The following is a 21,048-nucleotide window of genomic DNA, read 5'->3' as shown; positions in this document are numbered from 1 at the left end:
GAACCCACTTTTTAATTGAAAATTTTATCACATGCAATACCCCCAATATAGTTTATGCTATTAAGTGCACATGTAACCTTTTTTATATAGGTCGTACATCGAGACCCCTTAAGACCCGTATAACGGAACATTTAAACAACATAAAAAAAGGTCTTGAAACACACAGTCTATCCCATCATTTTAAAACTGTTCACCAATCCAATCCAAACCATATCATCAGATTCCTGGGCATCAAAGAAATCAAGGACGACCCAAGAAAGAAAAATAAAGCATCTCAGCTGGCAAAGGAGGAAATGAAATGTATTTTTAATCTCAATACCTTGTACCCTAATGGTCTTAATAAAGACTTTGAGATAAAATGGTTTTTATAGACGTTTTATATATAACCTCTCTTTATTTTTATTTCTCCTTTTAGCCATTTTTTATTCAGCCATATTTTTATTCAAAATAAGAAAATATACTTTTTTAACTTCTTTATATATCTTTCCATTATATTTATTCTAACTTTGTCCCCTTTCTCTATTCCGTATATGAAAATGGAATTAAGAAACTATCCGCACTATCCGCACTTTATACATCGACGTTATGCATCCCATCCTGGCACAACCTCCTCCCGTGGCTCCTCCCCAGAGACCAATCAGAACATGGAAGGAGAAAATTGCGTCTGAATGTGGCTATTACTCCGGAGCGTGCATATACGAAACCGGAAGTGCGGCTTTCTATATGCCGGATGAGACGGACGGAAGTGGGGCATACTGTCGGATGACAACTCCCGGTGTAACACACCGGAAACTTGGATTGACGCGATGTAGCGCGGGATCTTCAATTGGACACTTACCCTTTTTAAACAGGAACTGACAGCTTGTAACTTCATCCTTGACAAAGACCGCAGAAGGCGGTTGAAACGCGTAGGACCCAGCTGTCACTTACCCATCTGAGGATCGCGTTACCAGGACCTTGTGGTGTACACTCGTCTAGAGAGAAAAAGTTTCCGGGACTTTTTTCACCTCTGATGCTCGTTTGAGAACTTTGTGTCATCAAGTTCTCCACCATTTCTGGTAATTGCTTGAATCCCTACATATGGTTTACTTTTCATCTGACCTTAGAAACACCTTTTTATCATTGTCCCTTGTCTGTATGTTTGTGACCAATAAATGAAATTGTATTACACCATATTTGGTTCTATTCTGTTCCTATATGGTTTACTGACATATGGATATATGTGAAGAGGATAAAAGGTCCCTGATGTGACTCGACATTTGGTGAAATATATTATCGCTCGGAGAAGAGGAGACACCTATCCCTCACAAGGGACGTATGGTACCTCCCTCTCACCCCTGAAGTGTGGTAGAAGGTTATCCACTATCCCATTTACGACTAAGGATACACTGTGGTGATTTTACACTTATCTTCCTGAAATCGGAGAAGAGGAGCGCTCCTTGTAAGATAGGAACGTCCCTTTTCATCCCATTTATATTGTTTAAGCTCGCAGGAGGATCCCTGTGGAATGCAACATATGTGTCTAGTACACATTACTCCTTGAATACTTGTCCTTGGTGGTACGGGGTTACCACTAGCATTCCATTTCCACCTGCAGACCTATAGCGCTCTGATTCGGTTCACCGCTCCCCCTTTCTTCTGTAACACAACATACACTGTACCGGCTGGTAATGGGAAATCACCAAGGACACACAACATACACTGTACCGGCTGGTAATGGGCAATCACCAAGGACACACAACATATACTGTACCGGCTGGTAATGGGCAATCACCAAGGACACACATCATACACTGTACCGGCTGGTAATGGGCAATCACCAAGGACACACAACATACACTGTACCGGCTGGTAATGGGCAATCACCAATGACACACATCATACATTGTACCGGCTGGTAATGGGCAATCACCAAGGACACACATCATACATTGTACCGGCTGGTAATGGGCAATCACCAAGGACACACATCATACATTGTACCGGCTGGTAATGGGCAATCACGAAGGACACACAACATACACTGTACCGGCTGGTAATGGGCAATCACCAAGGACACACAACATACACTGTACCGGCTGGTAATGGGCAATCACCAAGGACACACAACATACACTGTACCGGCTGGTAATGGGCAATCACCAAGGACACACAACATACACTGTACCGGCTGGTAATGGGCAATCACCAAGGACACACAACATACACTGTACCGGCTGGTAATGGGCAATCACCAAGGACACACAACATACACTGTACCAGCTGGTAATGGGCAATCACCAAGGACACACAACATACACTGTACCAGCTGGTAATGGGAAATCACCAAGTACACACAACATACAATGTACCGGCTGGTAATGGGCAATCACCAAGGACACACAACATACACTGTACCGGCTGGTAATGGGCAATCACCAAGGAAACACATCATACACTGTACCAGCTGATAATGGGCAATCACCAAGGACACACAGCATACACTGTACCAGCTGGTAATGGGCAATCACCAAGGACACACAGCATACACTGTACCAGCTGGTAATGGGCAATCACCAAGGACACACAGCATACACTGTACCAGCTGGTAATGGGCAATCCTCGCGTTCTAAGACAACATACACTGTACCAGCTGGTAATGGGCAATCACCAAGGACACACAACATACACTGTACCAGCTGGTAATGGGCAATCACCAAGGACACACAATAGACACTGTACCGGCTGGTAATGGGAAATCACCAAGTACACACAACATACACTGTACCGGCTGGTAATGGGCAATCACCAAGGACACACAACATACACTGTACCGGCTGGTAATGGGTAATCACCAATGACACACAACATACACTCTACCGGCTGGTAATGGGCAATCACCAAGGACACACAACATACACTGTACCGGCTGGTAATGGGCAATCTCCAAGGACACACAACATACACTGTACCAGCTGGTAATGGGCAATCACCAAGGACACACAACATACACTGTACCAGCTGGTAATGGGCAATCCTCGCGTTCTAAGACAACATACACTGTACCAGCTGGTAATGGGCAATCACCAAGGACACACATCATACACTGTACCAGCTGGTAATGGGAAATCACCAAGGACACACAACATACACTGTACCGGCTGGTAATGGGCAATCACCAAGGACACACAACATACACTGTACCAGCTGGTAATGGGCAATCACCATGGACACACAACATACACTGTACCGGCCCAAGGTAACACAGGACAGTCCGACAGGTTTCTGTTTGTACAATTGTCTTATCAATGTATATGTTTCCTTAGCAGTGTATATAATCTTCTAAATGAGCATAAACACACCTCTAATCAGCAGGTGTCCAATGGAAACCCCTGTTACATACAGGTGGAATATCCCTTATTCGTATATACAGAAACCAAAATATTACAAAAACCCTGGTTTTTCAGAATATTTCGGTTTTTTTTTGCTGTTCCCCCCCGGCCCTTTTTTTATACTTACCACATCCCCTGGTGTCCACGGCAGGCTTCAGGATCCTGGTCAGTGGTATCTCATGTCCCAGGGGTGCATGCGGGCGCGCCAGTGACATAATCCGCGCGCCTGCAAGCTCACGCAATGCACCCCTGGGACCAGTGAAGAGGATCCTGAAGGCCACCGTGGATACTGGGAGACCATCGGGGCACCATCAGGGGATACTCAACCTGTATTTACAATTACATATCATTTTTTTCTTCTAATGCTTGCCATTCCAACATACTACCACACGGGGGCACTAATGTACTATGCACAATACATATATGTGGAGCATGAAGCACATACAGTAGCTAACCAATGTAATCCTCTGTTGTCTTTTCAACATTAGTTTCACCTTGCACCTGGGCACCGCAATAGTACAGAATGGTTGTTTTAATATGAACTGAAACATGTATCAGAATTATACCCCGTTCACATCCAGAATATGGACATGGGTCCATCTCAGGAGCGACCTGGCATTTGCCAGGTGAAGCTCCCCAGAGCAAACCTTGTTGGGGGGTGGGTGAGTCATCAGGGGGGGTACCTACGGAGGATGCAGTGCTTGCCAGGTCGACCTGGGTCACCGTGTAGTGTGAAGGGCCTTTCAAAAAATCCTGTGTCCAGAAACCCGGCAATCCAACCCGGGTTAAAAGAAGGATTTTGAACTTGGACGCTAATACATGTTGTTGCTTCTGCTTTACCCTCACGTCACTTACTCTGTCTCCCTATTACAGCTGGAACCTCCGCCCAAGTGCAGTACATCCTGCTGCTGGATGCAGGGCGTACAGTGACCCGCGCTGTGTTCTCAGATACCACAAAGTCTGACTCCCGCACTGCAACCACAACTGTGCAGCTGGCAGAGACCCCTCGCTGCACCCAGCACAGGATCCGTCTCCCGGTGAGTAGGGTTACATTGCAGCCTGGATATTATACCATATAATGGTGTTTCCCAACTCCAGTCTTAAGGGACCCCTAACAGTGCATGTTTTCCAGATCTCCCAGCATGGGCACAGGTGTATTCATCCCAGACACATTGTAATACACCTACTGTATATGTGGAGCTATGTTATTGTTTCACTTGTGATAGTGGGGAGCCCTGTAACATGTGCACTAATAGGGGGTCCCGGAGGCCTGGGGTTGGGAAACACCACCATATACCATAATGATGTGTGCACATGGTGTGATTCCTTTGCTATTCATCTAATATTGGGTACACACGGTGCGATTTTGTTTGCCGCTGTTCTCCATCCCATGCTGACGCTTTTCTCCCTCCCACGCCGCCGTTGTTCTCCCTCCCACGCCGCCGCTGTTCTCCATCCCATCCTGCCGCTGTTCTCCCACGCCGCCGCCCCTGTTCTCCCTCCCACGCCGCCCCTGTTCTCCCTCCCACGCCGCCCCTGTTCTCCCTCCCACGCCGCCCCTGTTCTCCCTCCCACGCTGACGCTTTTCTCCATCCCACGCTGACGCTTTTCTCCATCCCACGCTGACGCTTTTCTCCATCCCACGCTGACGCTGTTCTCCCTCCCACGCCGCCGCTGTTCTCCATCCCATGCTGACGCTTTTCTCCATCCCATGCTGACGCTGTTCTCCCTCCCACGCCGCCGCTGTTCTCCATCCCATCCTGCCGCTGTTCTCCCACGCCGCCGCTGTTCTCCCTCCCACGCCGCCCCTGTTCTCCATCCCACGCCGCCGCTGTTCTCCCTCCCACGCCGCCCCTGTTCTCCCTCTCACGCCGCCGCTGTTCTCCCTCCCACGCCGCCCCTGTTCGCTGTTCTCCCTCCCACGCCGCCCCTGTTCTCCCTCCCACGCCGCCGCTGTTCTCCCTCCCATGCCGCCGCTGTCCTCCCTCCCATGCCGCCGCTGTCCTCCCTCCCACGCCGCCCCTGTTCTCCCTCCCACGCCGCCGCTGTTCTCCCTCCCACGCCGCCGCTGTTCTCCATCCCATCCTGCCGCTGTTCTCCCACGCCGCCCCTGTTCTCCATCCCACGCCGCCCCTGTTCTCCCTCCCACGCCGCCGCTGTTCTCCTTCCCACGTCGCCCCAGTTCTCCCTCCCACGCCACCCCAGTTCTCCCTCCCACGCCGCCCCTGTTCTCCCTCCCACGCCGCAGCTGTTCTCCATCCCACGCTGCCACTGTCCTCTCTCGCATGCTGCTGCTGTTCTCCCTCCCACTTCCCCTGTTCTCCCTCCCACACTGCTGCTGTTCTCCCTCCCACGCTGCCCCTGTTCTCCCTCCCACGCTGCCCCTGTTCTCCCTCCCACGCTGCCCCTGTTCTCCCTCCCACACTGCCCCTGTTCTCCCTCCCACTGACCCTGTTCTCCCTCCCACGCTGCTGCTGTTCTCCATCCCACGCTGCCGCTGTCCTCTCTCTCATGCTGCTGCTGTTACCCTTTCCATCCTGCTACGGTTCTAACCAATGCTGTAGCTTTTAACTAAGGAGAATGTGTGATCTCTGCAGTAACCACCATATTTATCTTTATATCCCTCAGGAGTGTGTGGAGGATTCTCTCACGCCTCTCCGTGTTGCCCTCAATTACTCTTTAATGGGAACGCCAGTCCTAAGTGAGGATTCACAAGTCAACCAATCAAAAGAGGTATGAATTGCTCAGTTAGTAATAAAGACTGGGATGCATCACTATCTATACTCCAGGTTACACGCTGAGTGACAGAGATGGGGATAAGTCAATGTCTGTACTCCAGGTCACATGCTGAGTGACAGAGACTGGATACGTCAGTGTCTGTAGTCCAGGTCACGCACTCAGTGATAGAGACTGAGATATGTCAATGCACTCCAGGCCACATGCTGAATAACAGAGACCGGGGATACATCAGTGTCTGTACTCAAGGTCATGTGATTAGTGACACAGATTGGGATACGTCAGTGTCTGCACTCCAGGTCACATGCTCAGTGACAGAGACAGGAATATGTCAGTGTCTGTACTACAGGTCACATGCTCAGTGACAGAGACCAGGATACGTCAGTGTCTGTACTCTAGGTCACACGCTCAGTGACAGAGACGAGGATACATCAGTGTCTGTACTCCAGGTCACATTCTCAGTAAAAGAGATCAGGATATGTCAGTGTCTGTACTCCAGGTCACATGCTCAGTGACAGAGACCGGAATATATCAGTGTCTGTAATCCAGGTCACATGATCAGTGAGACTGGGATACGTCAGTGTCTGCACTCCAGGTCACATGCTCAGTGACAGAGACAGGAATATGTCAGTGTCTGTACTACAGGTCACATGCTCAGTGACAGAGACCAGGATACGTCAGTGTCTGTACTCTAGGTCACACGCTCAGTGACAGATACCATAAAATGTCAGGGTCTACTCCAAGTCACATGCTGAGTGACAGAGACCTGGAAATGTCAGTGTCTGTACTCCAGGTCACGAGCTCAGTGACAGAGACCAGAATACGTCAGTGTCTGTACTCCAGGTCACACGCTGAGTGACAGAGATGGGGATACATCAGTGTCTGTACTCCAGGTCATGCGCCCAGTGATAGAGATGGGATACGTCAGTGTCTGTAGTGTCCCGCTCAGTGATATTATTTGTCCTTACAGATTTCATTTGAGAAGGACTGTGGAGGAGACGGTGTGTGTGTGGATAAGCTGAGTTTGAACCTCACATTCACAGGGTGAGTAAGACCTGTAGGGATTCATTTACCACAGGGCAGGGTTTTAGACAAGTACATGTTGCCCATAGCAACCATTCAGATTTTACCATTTATTTATTTACAGTAGCTAGAATGTAATAGGTTGCTATGGGCAACATGTTGATATTCTCCTATACACAGGACATGCGGGGCCGTGAGAGACATGGGGTGTTATTGTTACGATGTGTCTATGCGGGTGGTGCTGATTCTAATTATGCTGCTGGTTATCACTAGGTGCGGGACCGTGTGCGCAAAGTAGTGAGAGATAAAGGTTCGTGGGCTTGTGAGAAAAATCGTGAAAAAATTAACTGGGATAACTAATAGTGCGGGGCTGTTATCTGTTTAGTGCAGTGGTCGCCAACCCGTCGCTCGCGAGCTACCGGTAGCTCGCCTGAGCGAAACGGGTGGCTCGACCACTGCTGCCTGCCCTGCCCGGTCCGCCCGCCCGTTGTTGAAGCTGGCTTGCGGCGCTATAGCCGCCGCCTTGCCCCGCTGTAGTACGCGGGGACCAGAGGAGACAGCACACAGGCGCTAGAAGTCATATTTGACCTCTAGCGTCTGACAGGGAGCACCGCGCTAAGCGCTCCCGGCACTTCCGGGTAACGCTGCAGCAGCGCAGCTCTGTGTTCCCGATCATAGGCTAGAAGTCAAATATGACTTCTAGCATGGTGTGGGGCTGTGGGGGGAGGAACGGCAATTGCCAGCAGGGTGATGATGGAGCTGAGCTCCGAACGCACCAGCAGCCAGCAGCAATGACTAATTTATTATGCCCATGTGAAGACGGGCATAGTGGAGGGGGCAAGCAGTGACCCCCTTGTCAATGAGCATTAACCCCTGGCAACAAAAATGAACCCCTGACAGCAAGCAGGTAATTTACATTTTTTTATTAGAAGCCTTACTGTGGGACATTGTGTGCAATATGTGTAATGGGCATCAAGGTGTGGGGCATATGTATAAAGGAGCTTCACGTTGTGGGTCATAGGCATAATCGGCATCACGGTGTGTGGCATATGTATAATGGTGCATCACGGTGTGTGTCATATGTATAATGGTGCATCACGGTGTGTGGCATATGTATAATGGAGTATCACGGTGTGTGGCATATGTATAATGGGCATCACAGTGTGTGGCATATGTATAATGGAGCGTCACGGTGTGTGGCATATGTATAATGGAGCGTCACGGTGTGGGGCATATGTATAATGGAGTATCACGGTGTGTGGCATATGTATAATGGGCATCACAGTGTGTGGCATATGTATAATGGAGCGTCATGGTGTGTGGCATATGTATAATGGAGTATCACGGTGTGGGACATATGTATAATGGAGCATCACGGTGTGTGGCATATGTATAATGGAGTATCACTGTGGGATATGTATAATGGTGCATCACGGTGTGGGGCATTTGTATAACGGAGTATCACGTTGTTGGGCATATGTATAATGGGCATCGTGTGTGTGTGTGGAAAAAATGGGGGATGTAGCCTCGCAGGAGTTCCACGGTAGTAGCTGAACCTTCTAATTTTTGGATGACTCTTCTCCTTTGCCTCCAGTGTTGGGAGGTATGTTTTGGGGCATTGCAGTGTGTGGCATAATGTGTCAGGGGCATTAAAGTTTGTGGCATTATGTGTAAAGGGCATTTTTTGGGATATTATGCAGATTTTTTATTTTTTTTTACTTAAGTAGCTCTTCGGGCGGTTTATTTTGTCGCGAGTAGCTCCCGACCCAAAAAAGGTTGGAGACCACTGGTTTAGTGCATCCAGGAGTGCACATCTGTGGAGATAAGGGTGCGTTGGTGTATGTGACAGGTCAGAGTGTATTCTGGGAAAATTTGGGAAAAAATGAATAAATCACTTAATACATCATTTGCGATTGATTGAGTGTGCAAGACCGGGACATGGGTATGCACACACCGTGTATCCACGGAGAGGTGTGTTATCCACGGCTGGGCCGTGTTACTTTTTCTTGAATAATCTACAGTAATATCATAACAGTCATGTCAAAATTGACAGAGCTTGACCCAAAAAGAAGAAAAACGATGTTATTGCGCTATATACCTGTCAAAATGGGTGGAGCAGTGGTAGTGCAGAACTGGGGTGACTACCATGACGAAATGAAGAGGCTACTGGGCAACAGTGACACTTACCTACTGGTTCCCCAAAACCCAATTCCAGGGTTCAAGACGAGAGTAGACTCTTCCCTTTTGACAGCCACTCAGGCAGGGTGGATTAATAAAGAGACCTTCGAGTTTCTCACGGTTGAGCACCCGGTCTGCCCCATTATTTACACCCTCCCTAAAATACATAAGTCCCGCACTCGGCCACCCGGTAGGCCGATTATATCTGCTCGTGGATCCCTTCTCCAGCCATTGGCCAAATAGATCGACTCATTTCTACAACCACTGGTCCGGCAAGGCGATAGCTACATTCGTGACACCACAGATTTTATGGACAGATTACTTGAGTTAGACACCGGAGGTGAACGGATTCTTCTAGCAACTATGGACGTAAACTCTCTGTACACGGTGATCCCCCATGATGATGGCCTGAGGACACTCAGAGAAGCACTACAGAGGAGAACCTTACGAGAACCACCCACTGCATTCTTAACCGAATTGGCAGAACTGGTTCTCAAATGCAATCATTTTCTTTATCTCAATGCCTATTATGTTCAACAAGAGGGAACAGCAATGGGGTCGAACCTGGCCCCGTCCTACGCAGGACTCTACATGATTGACTATGAGACACACATCTTCCCGACTTATCACCCAAAAATGAAACTGTACAAGCGCTTCATCGATGACATTTTCATTATATGGACAGGGACCCAAGCAGAGTGTATTGAAATGGCTCACACCTTGAACCAGAAACAGCATCCCATCAGGTTTACATACCAAGTTGAAGAAGCATCAATTCATTTTCTGGACATCAATATCACCCATGACGGCAATAGATTTAACACCAGCCTGTTCCACAAGAGCACGGACCGTAACACCCTCCTACTCAGCTCCAGCCAGCATTCACCAACCTTGAAAGAGAACTTACCAGTTTCTCAATTCATGAGAGTGATACGCAACAACACAGAACCCACAATAATGGAGAAACTATTGGATGAGATGGCAGAGAAGTTCAGGGAGAGAGGCTATTCAAACAAGACCATCACAAGATGCCGACAGAAAGCCTACCAAAACTCACAGAAACCAACTTCTGCACCTAATAAGGATAAAACAAAGGACAGGATGATCTACGTCAGCACGTTTGATAATGTCGCACACCAGACCCGACAGAGTCTACAACAGCACTGGCCCATCGTTGCCAGCGACAAGAATTTAAAACTACAAAACACCGGCCCACCCATGATGGCTTACAAGAAGGGGCCTAACTTGAAGCAATTATTGATGCGCCCCATGGTACACCCCAACGAACCGACGCAGACCGCATGGCTTAACATCAAAAAGATGGGTTGTTTCCGTTGCACCGGCTGCATCACATGCAGCAGCACGAATACCGGTCCTACGTTCCCACACCCCCATACAGGACGTCCTATAAAGATAAGACACAGGTTACACTGTCAATTGGATCATGTCATCTATCTTCTGAACTGTCCTTGTGGGTTAGCCTACGTAGGCATGACCACAAGGAAGTTCAGGGAGAGGATGGCAAACCACAGGTATGCGATACGAGTGGCCATTGAAACCAAAAAAGCCGAGCAACCTGTACCTAGACATTTTTTACTAGCAGGACATCAAACCACCACATTACGGTGTCGACTGATCGACTGGATACCACCACCTCCGAGGGGAGGGGACAGAGCACTCCTTCTTAAGAAGGCAGAAAGCAGGTGGATCCATGTTCTGGACACACTATCCCCGAAGGGGATGAATGAGAACAGCCCCCTATCCAATTTCCTGAGATGAACACAGGAGGAGATGCAGGGATAAGCACACTTGGGCGATGAATAATGCCCGACACTGGCCAATGCAGGGGACCAGAGGGCTTGAGCCAAGAGTGTGCTACCCTCAGAAATTCGACAGAGACCTCACAGTTGTCGGCATGAGTGACGTATAGACAACAGGAGTATTTCGTCACCCCTTGGGGACCAACAGGAGTATGGATACAAATAATACACTCAGGCGATGAATAAGACCATCACCTGGACCATAGAGACGTCCAGGGGGTCTTGAGCCAGGAGTACAGCATAATATACAGAGCAACCAATACACCCTGGTGGACTAACCATACATGGACCATGAACACTAATATGACAAGTAAAGTCATTTAGACTGAACATTGATGGGGAGCACACCCTCCCTAATCTTGGATTACGCCATTATGTCAAAAATTTGTGTTTTGTTTTTTTCATGTTTTGTCTTTTTTACATGTCTTGTCATTTTGACAGGTATATAGCGCGATAACATAGTTTTTCTTCTTTTTGGGTCAAGCTCTGTCAATTTTGACACGACTGTTATGATATTACTGTAGATTATTCAAGAGAAAGTAACACGGCCCAGCCGTGGATAACACCTCTCCGTGGATACACGGTGTGTGGATACCCATGTCCCGGTCTTGCACACTCAATCAATCGCAAATTATGTATTTAGTGATTTATTCATTTTTTCCCAAATTTTTCCAGAATACACTCGGACCTGTCACATACACCAACGCACCCTTATCTCCACAGATGTGCACTCCTGGATGCACTAAACAAATCACAGCCTGCACTGTTAGTTATCCCAGTTAATTTTTTCACGATTTTTCTCACAAGCCCACGAACCTTTATCTCTCACTACTTTGCGCACACGGTCCCGCACCTAGTGATAACCAGCGGCATAATTAGAATGAGCACTACCCACATAGACACATTGAAACAATAACACCCCATGTCTCTCACGGCCCTGCACTACGCGGCGATATAACACACAATGGATTCTAGGCACCAGCACTATGAGAGTATGTGACAGAGGTACCGAGACAGTATTCTGTTAGCAGGAGCAGGATCCGCTAACACCGATCCCGGCCGGAGCTCAGACAGACCTCGTAACACTGAATGCGGTGTGACACGTCATGCGCTCCACCAGCCGCTGGGCTGGGCGGAGCATGCGGTCCACAGCCAGGAAGTATACCCGACTTGACGGCTAAAGCAATATGCCGGCGCTGGGATCAGGTGTCCTAGCAGGAGGAGGTTCCTGTAGTTGATTGGCAATTAGCTTGTGCATATAAACCCGGGACAGGGCGGCTTCTCAGTAGGTCTCTGTGCGCTGTAGCAGAAGGACCTCTGGATTGCTGGCTTTTTTTCTCTCCTCAAAGCTGTTGTACCTTGGTGACCCCCCTTGATAAAGATCCCGGACTGGGATCGAAATGTTGGGACAGTTTTTGGTAAAACTGACAGCTTAACTTGGTATGTGTAAAACCTACTTTTCTTCCGTGTTTTTCAATAAATGCAAAGTTTTTTAGTTAAAGACTTGGAGGTGAGTGCTCATTTCCTTTAGTGGATTTCTGGACTATATATATATATATATATATGCAATAAGATCGCACTCCATACAAAATATGCAACCGCTGTATATATATATACACACACACACACATATACATACAAGAACTGGAGGCAGCACTCAGAGGCTTGTGCAAAAAGTTAAATGTGTATTGAGCACATAACAAGTGATCTACGTTCGGGGATAGCCTCCCCGCCATCAGGAGGCTATCCCCGAAACCTAGATCACTTATGTGCTCAATACACATTTAACTTTTTGCACAAGCCTCTGAGTGCTGCCTCCAGTTCTTGTATGATTGTATGGAGCATTGCTTCTAAGGAAGGCATCGAAGCACAGTATTCCCCAAGGGGGACCCAGCAGTGCCGGAGCCAGAAGTTTGGATATTATATATGTGTGTGTGTGTGTGTGTGTGTGTGTGTGTGTGTGTGTGTGTGTGTGTGTGTGTGTGTGTCACGGTATAGACGAGCACTCCTCAGACCATATAGACTCACATGGGGTGCCTTCCCCTGGATACTCCCGGCTGTGGGGTCCAAATAACAGCGTGTTTGTAAGGCGGCACTCACATCAAATAATGGGTCACAGGCGGATATAAGATCAACGTTTCAAAGTTTAATGACTACTTTGTCTTCAGGATACACACATAAGTTACATACAATCACAGTTTATATACATAGCAGATCCACGTGGAATGAGGACGCCGACTGCACGCGTATCCGGGTCACGTGGCGTCATGACAACATGACGCCAACCAGTTACATGAGCTGAAGTTCCCGCTGATCACTCCGATCGCTGCACAACGGGTCCACATTGGTGCAAGTCACCCTGGGCAGTTCATATGTAAACAGTAGGTGAGAATTCATGGTAACCACACTTCATGCCTCCCAACTTTCTGAATAGTAGAATAGGGACACTCGCGCGGCTTCACGCACGGAAAGGGGGTATGGCATATGCAAATTAGGGTGTGGCTTATGCAAATTAGGCAGCGCCCTCGTTTTCGGCCGCGAATAGACGCCATGCGCACAGCGTCTATTCTGTGAGATTCAGCTGTCAGGATCCTCGCTGCTGGGTCCAGCTTACTGACGTGGTGCTGCCGCTAAGCCTCCCGCTGACACTTTCGCTTGAATTTCTCATGGGAGATAATGGCACTTGATCGTAATCTACCGGCAGGAGCTACAGGATTGGCTGGAAGATTGTGATCGACCTTTTGGCCAGCCCTACAGTATACACACCACTATGATACATTACACACAGCCCCCCCATATTACAGCCAGTACATATCACTATGATACATTACACACAGCCCCCCCCCCATATTAAAGCCAGTACATATCACTATGATACATTACACACAGCCCCCCCCCCATATTACAGCCAGTACACATCACTGACACATTACACACAGCCCCCCCATATTACAGCCAGTACACATCACTATATCACTATGATACATTACACACAGCCCCCCATATTACAGCCAGTACACATCACTGACACATTACACACAGCCCCCCATATTACAGCCAGTACATATCACTGATACATTACACACAGCCCCCCCCCCATATTACAGCCAGTACACACCACTATGATACATTACACCCCCCATATTACAGCCAGTACACACCACTATGATACATTACTGGCTGTAATATGGGGGGGCTGTGTGTAATGTATCATAGTGGTGTGTACTGGCTGTAATATGGGGGGTGTAATGTATCATAGTGGTGTGTACTGGCTGTAATATGGGGGGGCTGTGTGTAATGTATCATAGTGGTGTGTACTGGCTGTAATATGGGGGGGGGGGGCTGTGTGTAATGTATCATAGTGGTGTGTACTGGCTGTAATATGGGGGGGCTGTGTGTACACACCACTATGATACATTACACACAGCCCCCCCCCCCATATTACAGCCAGTACATATCACTAAGATACATTACACACAGCCCCCCCCCCCCATATTACAGCCAGTACACATCACTATGATACATTACACACAGCCCCCCCCCCATATTACAGCCAGTACACACCACTATGATACATTACACCCCCCATATTACAGCCAGTACTCATCACCATATTACACACAGCCCCCCCCCCCCATATTACAGCCAGTACACATCACCATATTACACACAGTGCCCCATATTACATTCAGTACTCACACCTATTATATTACATTATACATTCCCCCTCATCAGATCACAGCCAGTACACACACACACACACACACACACACACCACTGTATCATATTACACACAGCCCCCCTCCCCCACATTATATACACCCCCCCCACTCCCCCAGTATACACACCACTATGATACATTACACACAGCCCCCCATATTACAGCCAGTACACACCACTATGATACATTACACACAGCCCCCCATATTACAGCCAGTACACCACCATATTACAAACGCCCCCCATATTACAGCCAGTACACATCACCAGATTACACACAGCTCCCCCATATTACAGCCAGTACACATCACCATATTACACACAGTGACCCCATATTACATTCAGTACTCACACCTATTATATTACATTATACATCCCCCTCATCATATCACAGCCAGTACACCTACACACCACTGTATCATATTACACACAGTCCCCCTCCCCCACAATATATACACCCCCCCCCCCCCCCCCACACACACACTCCCCCAGTATAGACAGCACTCTCCTGGCTGTGTTGCTCCACCCTGGAAGGTGCATGGACCTGCAGTGGAGTAAGTAGAAATTTGATGGGGGGGGTACAGCATCAGCCTGACTAGTCGGGGTGTGTGTGGGTGGGGAGTATACTGCATCCAGGTGCCTGAGCGGGTATGGGTAGGAACGGAGAGGGGGGGGGGGGGATACAGCCGCCAGATCAGGGTGCCTGACTACATGCAGGGGGTGGATCCGGCCGGCTGCCTAAGCATGGAAGGGGGAGGAGTGGTAATACAGCTGCCGGGTCCTGGTGTCTGAAGGGCAGGGGAAGCGCGGAGCTAACTCGCCTACCGTGTGGCTGATCGGGGCAGCTGCAGGGGAGAGCACATCAGCACCCTGGCTCCTCGCCAGCGTCTCACACGCTGCATCCAGGAGGGAGAAGGGACACTGTGCACTTGGTAAGGAAAGGAGGCGCACGGCTGTTGTGCCGATATGGGTTTCTGCTGCTCCTGCGCCTGCCTGTTGGTTTAGCAAGCATCCCGGACCCAGCGCTCCCCGCAGACACTGCCGGCGCTGGCTCCCCAAAGCTGCCGGGGGGTCTGCAGACCCTTTGTTATGCCACTGGACCTGGCAGTGTGGTGGGGGATACAGCTCACCACAGGCTCAGAGTCATAAGCAGGGAGAGCTGGCCTCACGGAGCTCAGTCAGTGTGGTGGGCGGGGCCAGCCTCCGCAGGCTCAGAGTCGTAAGCAAGAAGAGCAGGGAGAGCTGGCCTCACGGAGCTCAGTCAGTGTGGTGGGCAGGGCCAGCCTCCGCAGGCTCAGAGTCATAAGCAAGAAGAGCAGGGAGAGCTGGCCTCACGGAGCTCAGTCAGTGTGGTGGGCGGGGCCAGCCTCCGCAGGCTCTGAGTCATAAGCAAGAAGAGCAGGGAGAGCTGGCCTCACGGAGCTCAGTCAGTGTGGTGGGTGGGGCCAGCCTCAGAGTCAGAAGCAGGAAGAGCAGGGAGAGCTGGCCTCACGGAGCTCAGTCAGTGTGGTGGACGGGGCCAGCCTCCGCAGGCTCAGAGTCAGAAGCAGGAAGAGCAGGGAGAGCTGGCCTCACGGAGCTCAGTCAGTGTGGTGGGCGGGGCCAGCCTCCGCAGGCTCAGAGTCAGAAGCAGGAAGAACAGGGAGAGCTGGCCTCACGGAGCTCAGTCAGTGTGGTGGGCGGGGCCAGCCTCCGCAGGCTCAGAGTCATAAGCAAGTAGAGCAGGGAGAGCTGGCCTCACGGAGCTCAGTCAGTGTGGTGGGCGGGGCCAGCCTCCGCAGGCTCAGAGTCATAAGCAAGAAGAGCAGGGAGAGCTGGCCTCACGGAGCTCAGTCAGTGTGGTGGGCGGGGCCAGCCTCCGCAGGCTCAGAGTCATAAGCAAGAAGAGCAGGGAGAGCTGGCCTCACGGAGCTCAGTCAGTGTGGTGGGCGGGGCCAGCCTCCGCAGGCTCAGAGTCATAAGCAAGAAGAGCAGGGAGAGCTGGCCTCACGGAGCTCAGTCAGTGTGGTGGGGGATACAGCTCACCACAGGCTCAGAGTCATAAGCAGGGAGAGCTGACCTCACGGAGCTCAGTCAGTGTGGTGGGCGGGGCCAGCCTCCGCAGGCTCAGAGTCGTAAGCAAGAAGAGCAGGGAGAGCTGGCCTCACGGAGCTCAGTCAGTGTGGTGGGCAGGGCCAGCCTCCGCAGGCTCAGAGTCATAAGCAAGAAGAGCAGGGAGAGCTGGCCTCACGGAGCTCAGTCAGTGTGGTGGGCGGGGCCAGCCTCCGCAGGCTCTGAGTCATAAGCAAGAAGAGCAGGGAGAGCTGGCCTCACGGAGCTCAGTCAGTGTGGTGGGCGGGGCCAGCCTCAGAGTCAGAAGCAGGAAGAGCAGGGAGAGCTGGCCTCACGGAGCTCAGTCAGTGTGGTGGACGGGGCCAGCCTCCGCAGGCTCAGAGTCAGAAGCAGGAAGAGCAGGGAGAGCTGGCCTCACGGAGCTCAGTCAGTGTGGTGGGCGGGGCCAGCCTCCGCAGGCTCAGAGTCAGAAGCAGGAAGAACAGGGAGAGCTGGCCTCACGGAGCTCAGTCAGTGTGGTGGGCGGGGCCAGCCTCCGCAGGCTCAGAGTCATAAGCAAGTAGAGCAGGGAGAGCTGGCCTCACGGAGCTCAGTCAGTGTGGTGGGCGGGGCCAGCCTCCGCAGGCTCAGAGTCATAAGCAAGAAGAGCAGGGAGAGCTGGCCTCACGGAGCTCAGTCAGTGTGGTGGGCGGGGCCAGCCTCCGCAGGCTCAGAGTCATAAGCAAGAAGAGCAGGGAGAGCTGGCCTCACGGAGCTCAGTCAGTGTGGTGGGCGGGGCCAGCCTCCGCAGGCTCAGAGTCATAAGCAAGAAGAGCAGGGAGAGCTGGCCTCACGGAGCTCAGTCAGTGTGGTGGGGGATACAGCTCACCACAGGCTCAGAGTCATAAGCAGGGAGAGCTGGCCTCACGGAGCTCAGTCAGTGTGGTGGGCGGGGCCAGCCTCCGCAGGCTCAGAGTCGTAAGCAAGAAGAGCAGGGAGAGCTGGCCTCACGGAGCTCAGTCAGTGTGGTGGGCGGGGCCAGCCTCCGCAGGCTCAGAGTCATAAGCAAGAAGAGCAGGGAGAGCTGGCCTCACGGAGCTCAGTCAGTGTGGTGGGCGGGGCCAGCCTCCGCAGGCTCAGAGTCATAAGCAAGAAGAGCAGGGAGAGCTGTCCTCACGGAGCTCAGTCAGTGTGGTGGGCGGGGCCAGCCTCCGCAGGCTCAGAGTCATAAGCCAGAAGAGCAGGGAGAGCTGGCCTCACGGAGCTCAGTCAGTGTGGTGGGCGGGGCCAGCCTCCGCAGGCTCAGAGTCATAAGCAAGAAGAGCAGGGAGAGCTGGCCTCACGGAGCTCAGTCAGTGTGGTGGGCGGGGCCAGCCTCCGCAGGCTCAGAGTCATAAGCAAGAAGAGCAGGGAGAGCTGGCCTCACGGAGCTCAGTCAGTGTGGTGGGGGATACAGCTCACCACAGGCTCAGAGTCATAAGCAGGGAGAGCTGGCCTCACGTAGCTCAGTCAGTGTGGTGGGCGGGGCCAGCCTCCGCAGGCTCAGAGTCGTAAGCAAGAAGAGCAGGGAGAGCTGGCCTCACGGAGCTCAGTCAGTGTGGTGGGCGGGGCCAGCCTCCGCAGGCTCTGAGTCATAAGCAAGAAGAGCAGGGAGAGCTGGCCTCACGGAGCTCAGTCAGTGTGGTGGGCGGGGCCAGCCTCGGCAGGCTCTGAGTCATAAGCAAGAAGAGCAGGGAGAGCTGGCCTCACGGAGCTCAGTCAGTGTGGTGGGCGGGGCCAGCCTCGGCAGGCTCTGAGTCATAAGCAAGAAGAGCAGGGAGAGCTGGCCTCACGGAGCTCAGTCAGTGTGGTGGGCGGGGCCAGCCTCGGCAGGTTTAGAGTCATAAGCAAGAAGAGCAGGGAGAGCTGGCCTCACGGAGCTCAGTCAGTGTGGTGGACGGGGCCAGCCTCCGCAGGCTGAGTCATAAGCAAGAAGAGCAGGGAGAGCTGGCCTCACGGAGCTCAGTCAGTGTGGTGGGCGGGGCCAGCCTCCGCAGGCTCAGAGTCATAAGCAAGAAGAGCAGGGAGAGCTGGCCTCACGGAGCTCAGTCAGTGTGGTGGGCGGGGCCAGCCTCCGCAGGCTGAGTCATAAGCAAGAAGAGCAGGGAGAGCTGGCCTCACGGAGCTCAGTCAGTGTGGTGGGCGGGGCCAGCCTCCGCAGGCTCAGAGTCATAAGCAAGAAGAGCAGGGAGAGCTGGCCTCACGGAGCTCAGTCAGTGTGGTGGGCGGGGCCAGCCTCGGCAGGTTTAGAGTCATAAGCAAGAAGAGCAGGGAGAGCTGGCCTCACGGAGCTCAGTCAATGTGGTGGACGGGGCCAGCCTCCGCAGGCTGAGTCATAAGCAAGAAGAGCAGGGAGAGCTGGCCTCACGGAGCTCAGTCAGTGTGGTGGGCGGGGCCAGCCTCCGCAGGCTCAGAGTCATAAGCAAGAAGAGCAGGGAGAGCTGGCCTCACGGAGCTCAGTCAGTGTGGTGGGCGGGGCCAGCCTCCGCAGGCTCAGAGTCATAAGCAAGAAGAGCAGGGAGAGGTGGCCTCACGGAGCTCAGTCAGTGTGGTGGGCGGGGCCAGCCTCCGCAGGCTGAGTCATAAGCAAGAAGAGCAGGGAGAGCTGGCCTCACGGAGCTCAGTCAGTGTGGTGGGCGGGGCCAGCCTCCGCAGGCTCAGAGTCATAAGCAAGAAGAGCAGGGAGAGCTGGCCTCACGGAGCTCAGTCAGTGTGGTGGGGGATACAGCTCACCACAGGCTCAGAGTCATAAGCAGGGAGAGCTGGCCTCACGTAGCTCAGTCAGTGTGGTGGGCGGGGCCAGCCTCCGCAGGCTCAGAGTCGTAAGCAAGAAGAGCAGGGAGAGCTGGCCTCACGGAGCTCAGTCAGTGTGGTGGGCGGGGCCAGCCTCCGCAGGCTCAGAGTCAGAAGCAGGAAGAGCAGGGAGAGCTGGCCTCACGGAGCTCAGTCAGTGTGGTGGGCGGGGCCAGCCTCCGCAGGCTCAGAGTCATAAGCAAGAAGAGCAGGGAGAGCTGGCCTCACGGAGCTCAGTCAGTGTGGTGGGCGGGGCCAGCCTCCGCAGGCTCAGAGTCATAAGCAAGAAGAGCAGGGAGAGCTGGCCTCACGGAGCTCAGTCAGTGTGGTGGGCGGGGCCAGCCTCCGCAGGCTCTGAGTCATAAGCAAGAAGAGCAGGGAGAGCTGGCCTCACGGAGCTCAGTCAGTGTGGTGGGCGGGGCCAGCCTCCGCAGGCTCTGAGTCATAAGCAAGAAGAGCAGGGAGAGCTGGCCTCACGGAGCTCAGTCAGTGTGGTGGGCGGGGCCAGCCTCCGCAGGCTCTGAGTCATAAGCAAGAAGAGCAGGGAGAGCTGGCCTCACGGAGCTCAGTCAGTGTGGTGGGCGGGGCCAGCCTCCGCAGGCTGAGTCATAAGCAAGAAGAGCAGGGAGAGCTGGCCTCACGGAGCTCAGTCAGTGTGGTGGGCGGGGCCAGCCTCCGCAGGCTCAGAGTCATAAGCAAGAAGAGCAGGGAGAGCTGGCCTCACGGAGCTCAGTCAGTGTGGTGGGCGGGGCCAGCCTCCGCAGGCTCAGAGTCATAAGCAGGAAGAGCAGGGAGAGCTGGCCTCACGGAGCTCAGTCAGTGTGGTGGGCAGGGCCCTGGTTGTGCGACTGTGCATCAGAAGGAGCAGAGATCTGACAAAGTGACTTCCTGTCAGTGCTACAGCAGCTTAGCCACCGCTACCCAGAACCCCGCGGTGGCCGGCTGCAAGCCCTGCCCCCACCATTTACAGATGCATGCATGCGCACACAGGAAGGGGTCCTGAAAACCGGGAGGAAAGAGGGGGGTTGCGGGGCAGCGGGAGGCTCCCGCTGAATGTGGGAGGGTAGGCAAGCTTGTGTTATAGTGAGGCTTGCTGGGACCTGTAGTTCCACAAGAAAAACACAAAATGTTTTCTTCTTTTTGCACTTACTGTAAATGCTATGACTCACCTCCCACAGACAACGGGTGGAGAGCATAACCCTGGGCTACAGCCCTGGCCCTTGGGTGCCCTGGAGGGCAGGGGCATGTATTGGGGATACCCCTACTCCTCCTGTACTTTTGGAACCAGGACTGTTACTGATTCTTTGGTACTTGTTTCCTAGAATGGCGCCCACGAT

The 21,048-nt window shown here is 52.1% G+C and overlaps 1 protein-coding gene across 1 annotated transcript in view; it reads left to right on the top strand.

Moving 5' to 3' along the window:
* The window catches only part of LOC146020606 (integrin alpha-M-like), a 184,906-nt gene that overhangs the window by 122,660 nt on the left and 41,198 nt on the right, over positions 1 to 21,048 (top strand). Inside the window, exons 18-20 of the mRNA XM_083153855.1 lie at positions 4,245 to 4,408; positions 6,000 to 6,104; positions 7,078 to 7,151. Coding sequence (XP_083009981.1) covers positions 4,245 to 4,408; positions 6,000 to 6,104; positions 7,078 to 7,151 — 343 coding nt within the window. The remainder of the gene's footprint in view (positions 1 to 4,244; positions 4,409 to 5,999; positions 6,105 to 7,077; positions 7,152 to 21,048) is intronic.

Source organism: Crinia signifera, chromosome 7 (assembly GCF_055691185.1).
Source record: "Crinia signifera chromosome 7, ASM5569118v1, whole genome shotgun sequence".
NCBI classification, from domain to species: domain Eukaryota; kingdom Metazoa; phylum Chordata; class Amphibia; order Anura; family Myobatrachidae; genus Crinia; species Crinia signifera.
This window is presented reverse-complemented; position numbering and strand designations above follow the sequence as displayed.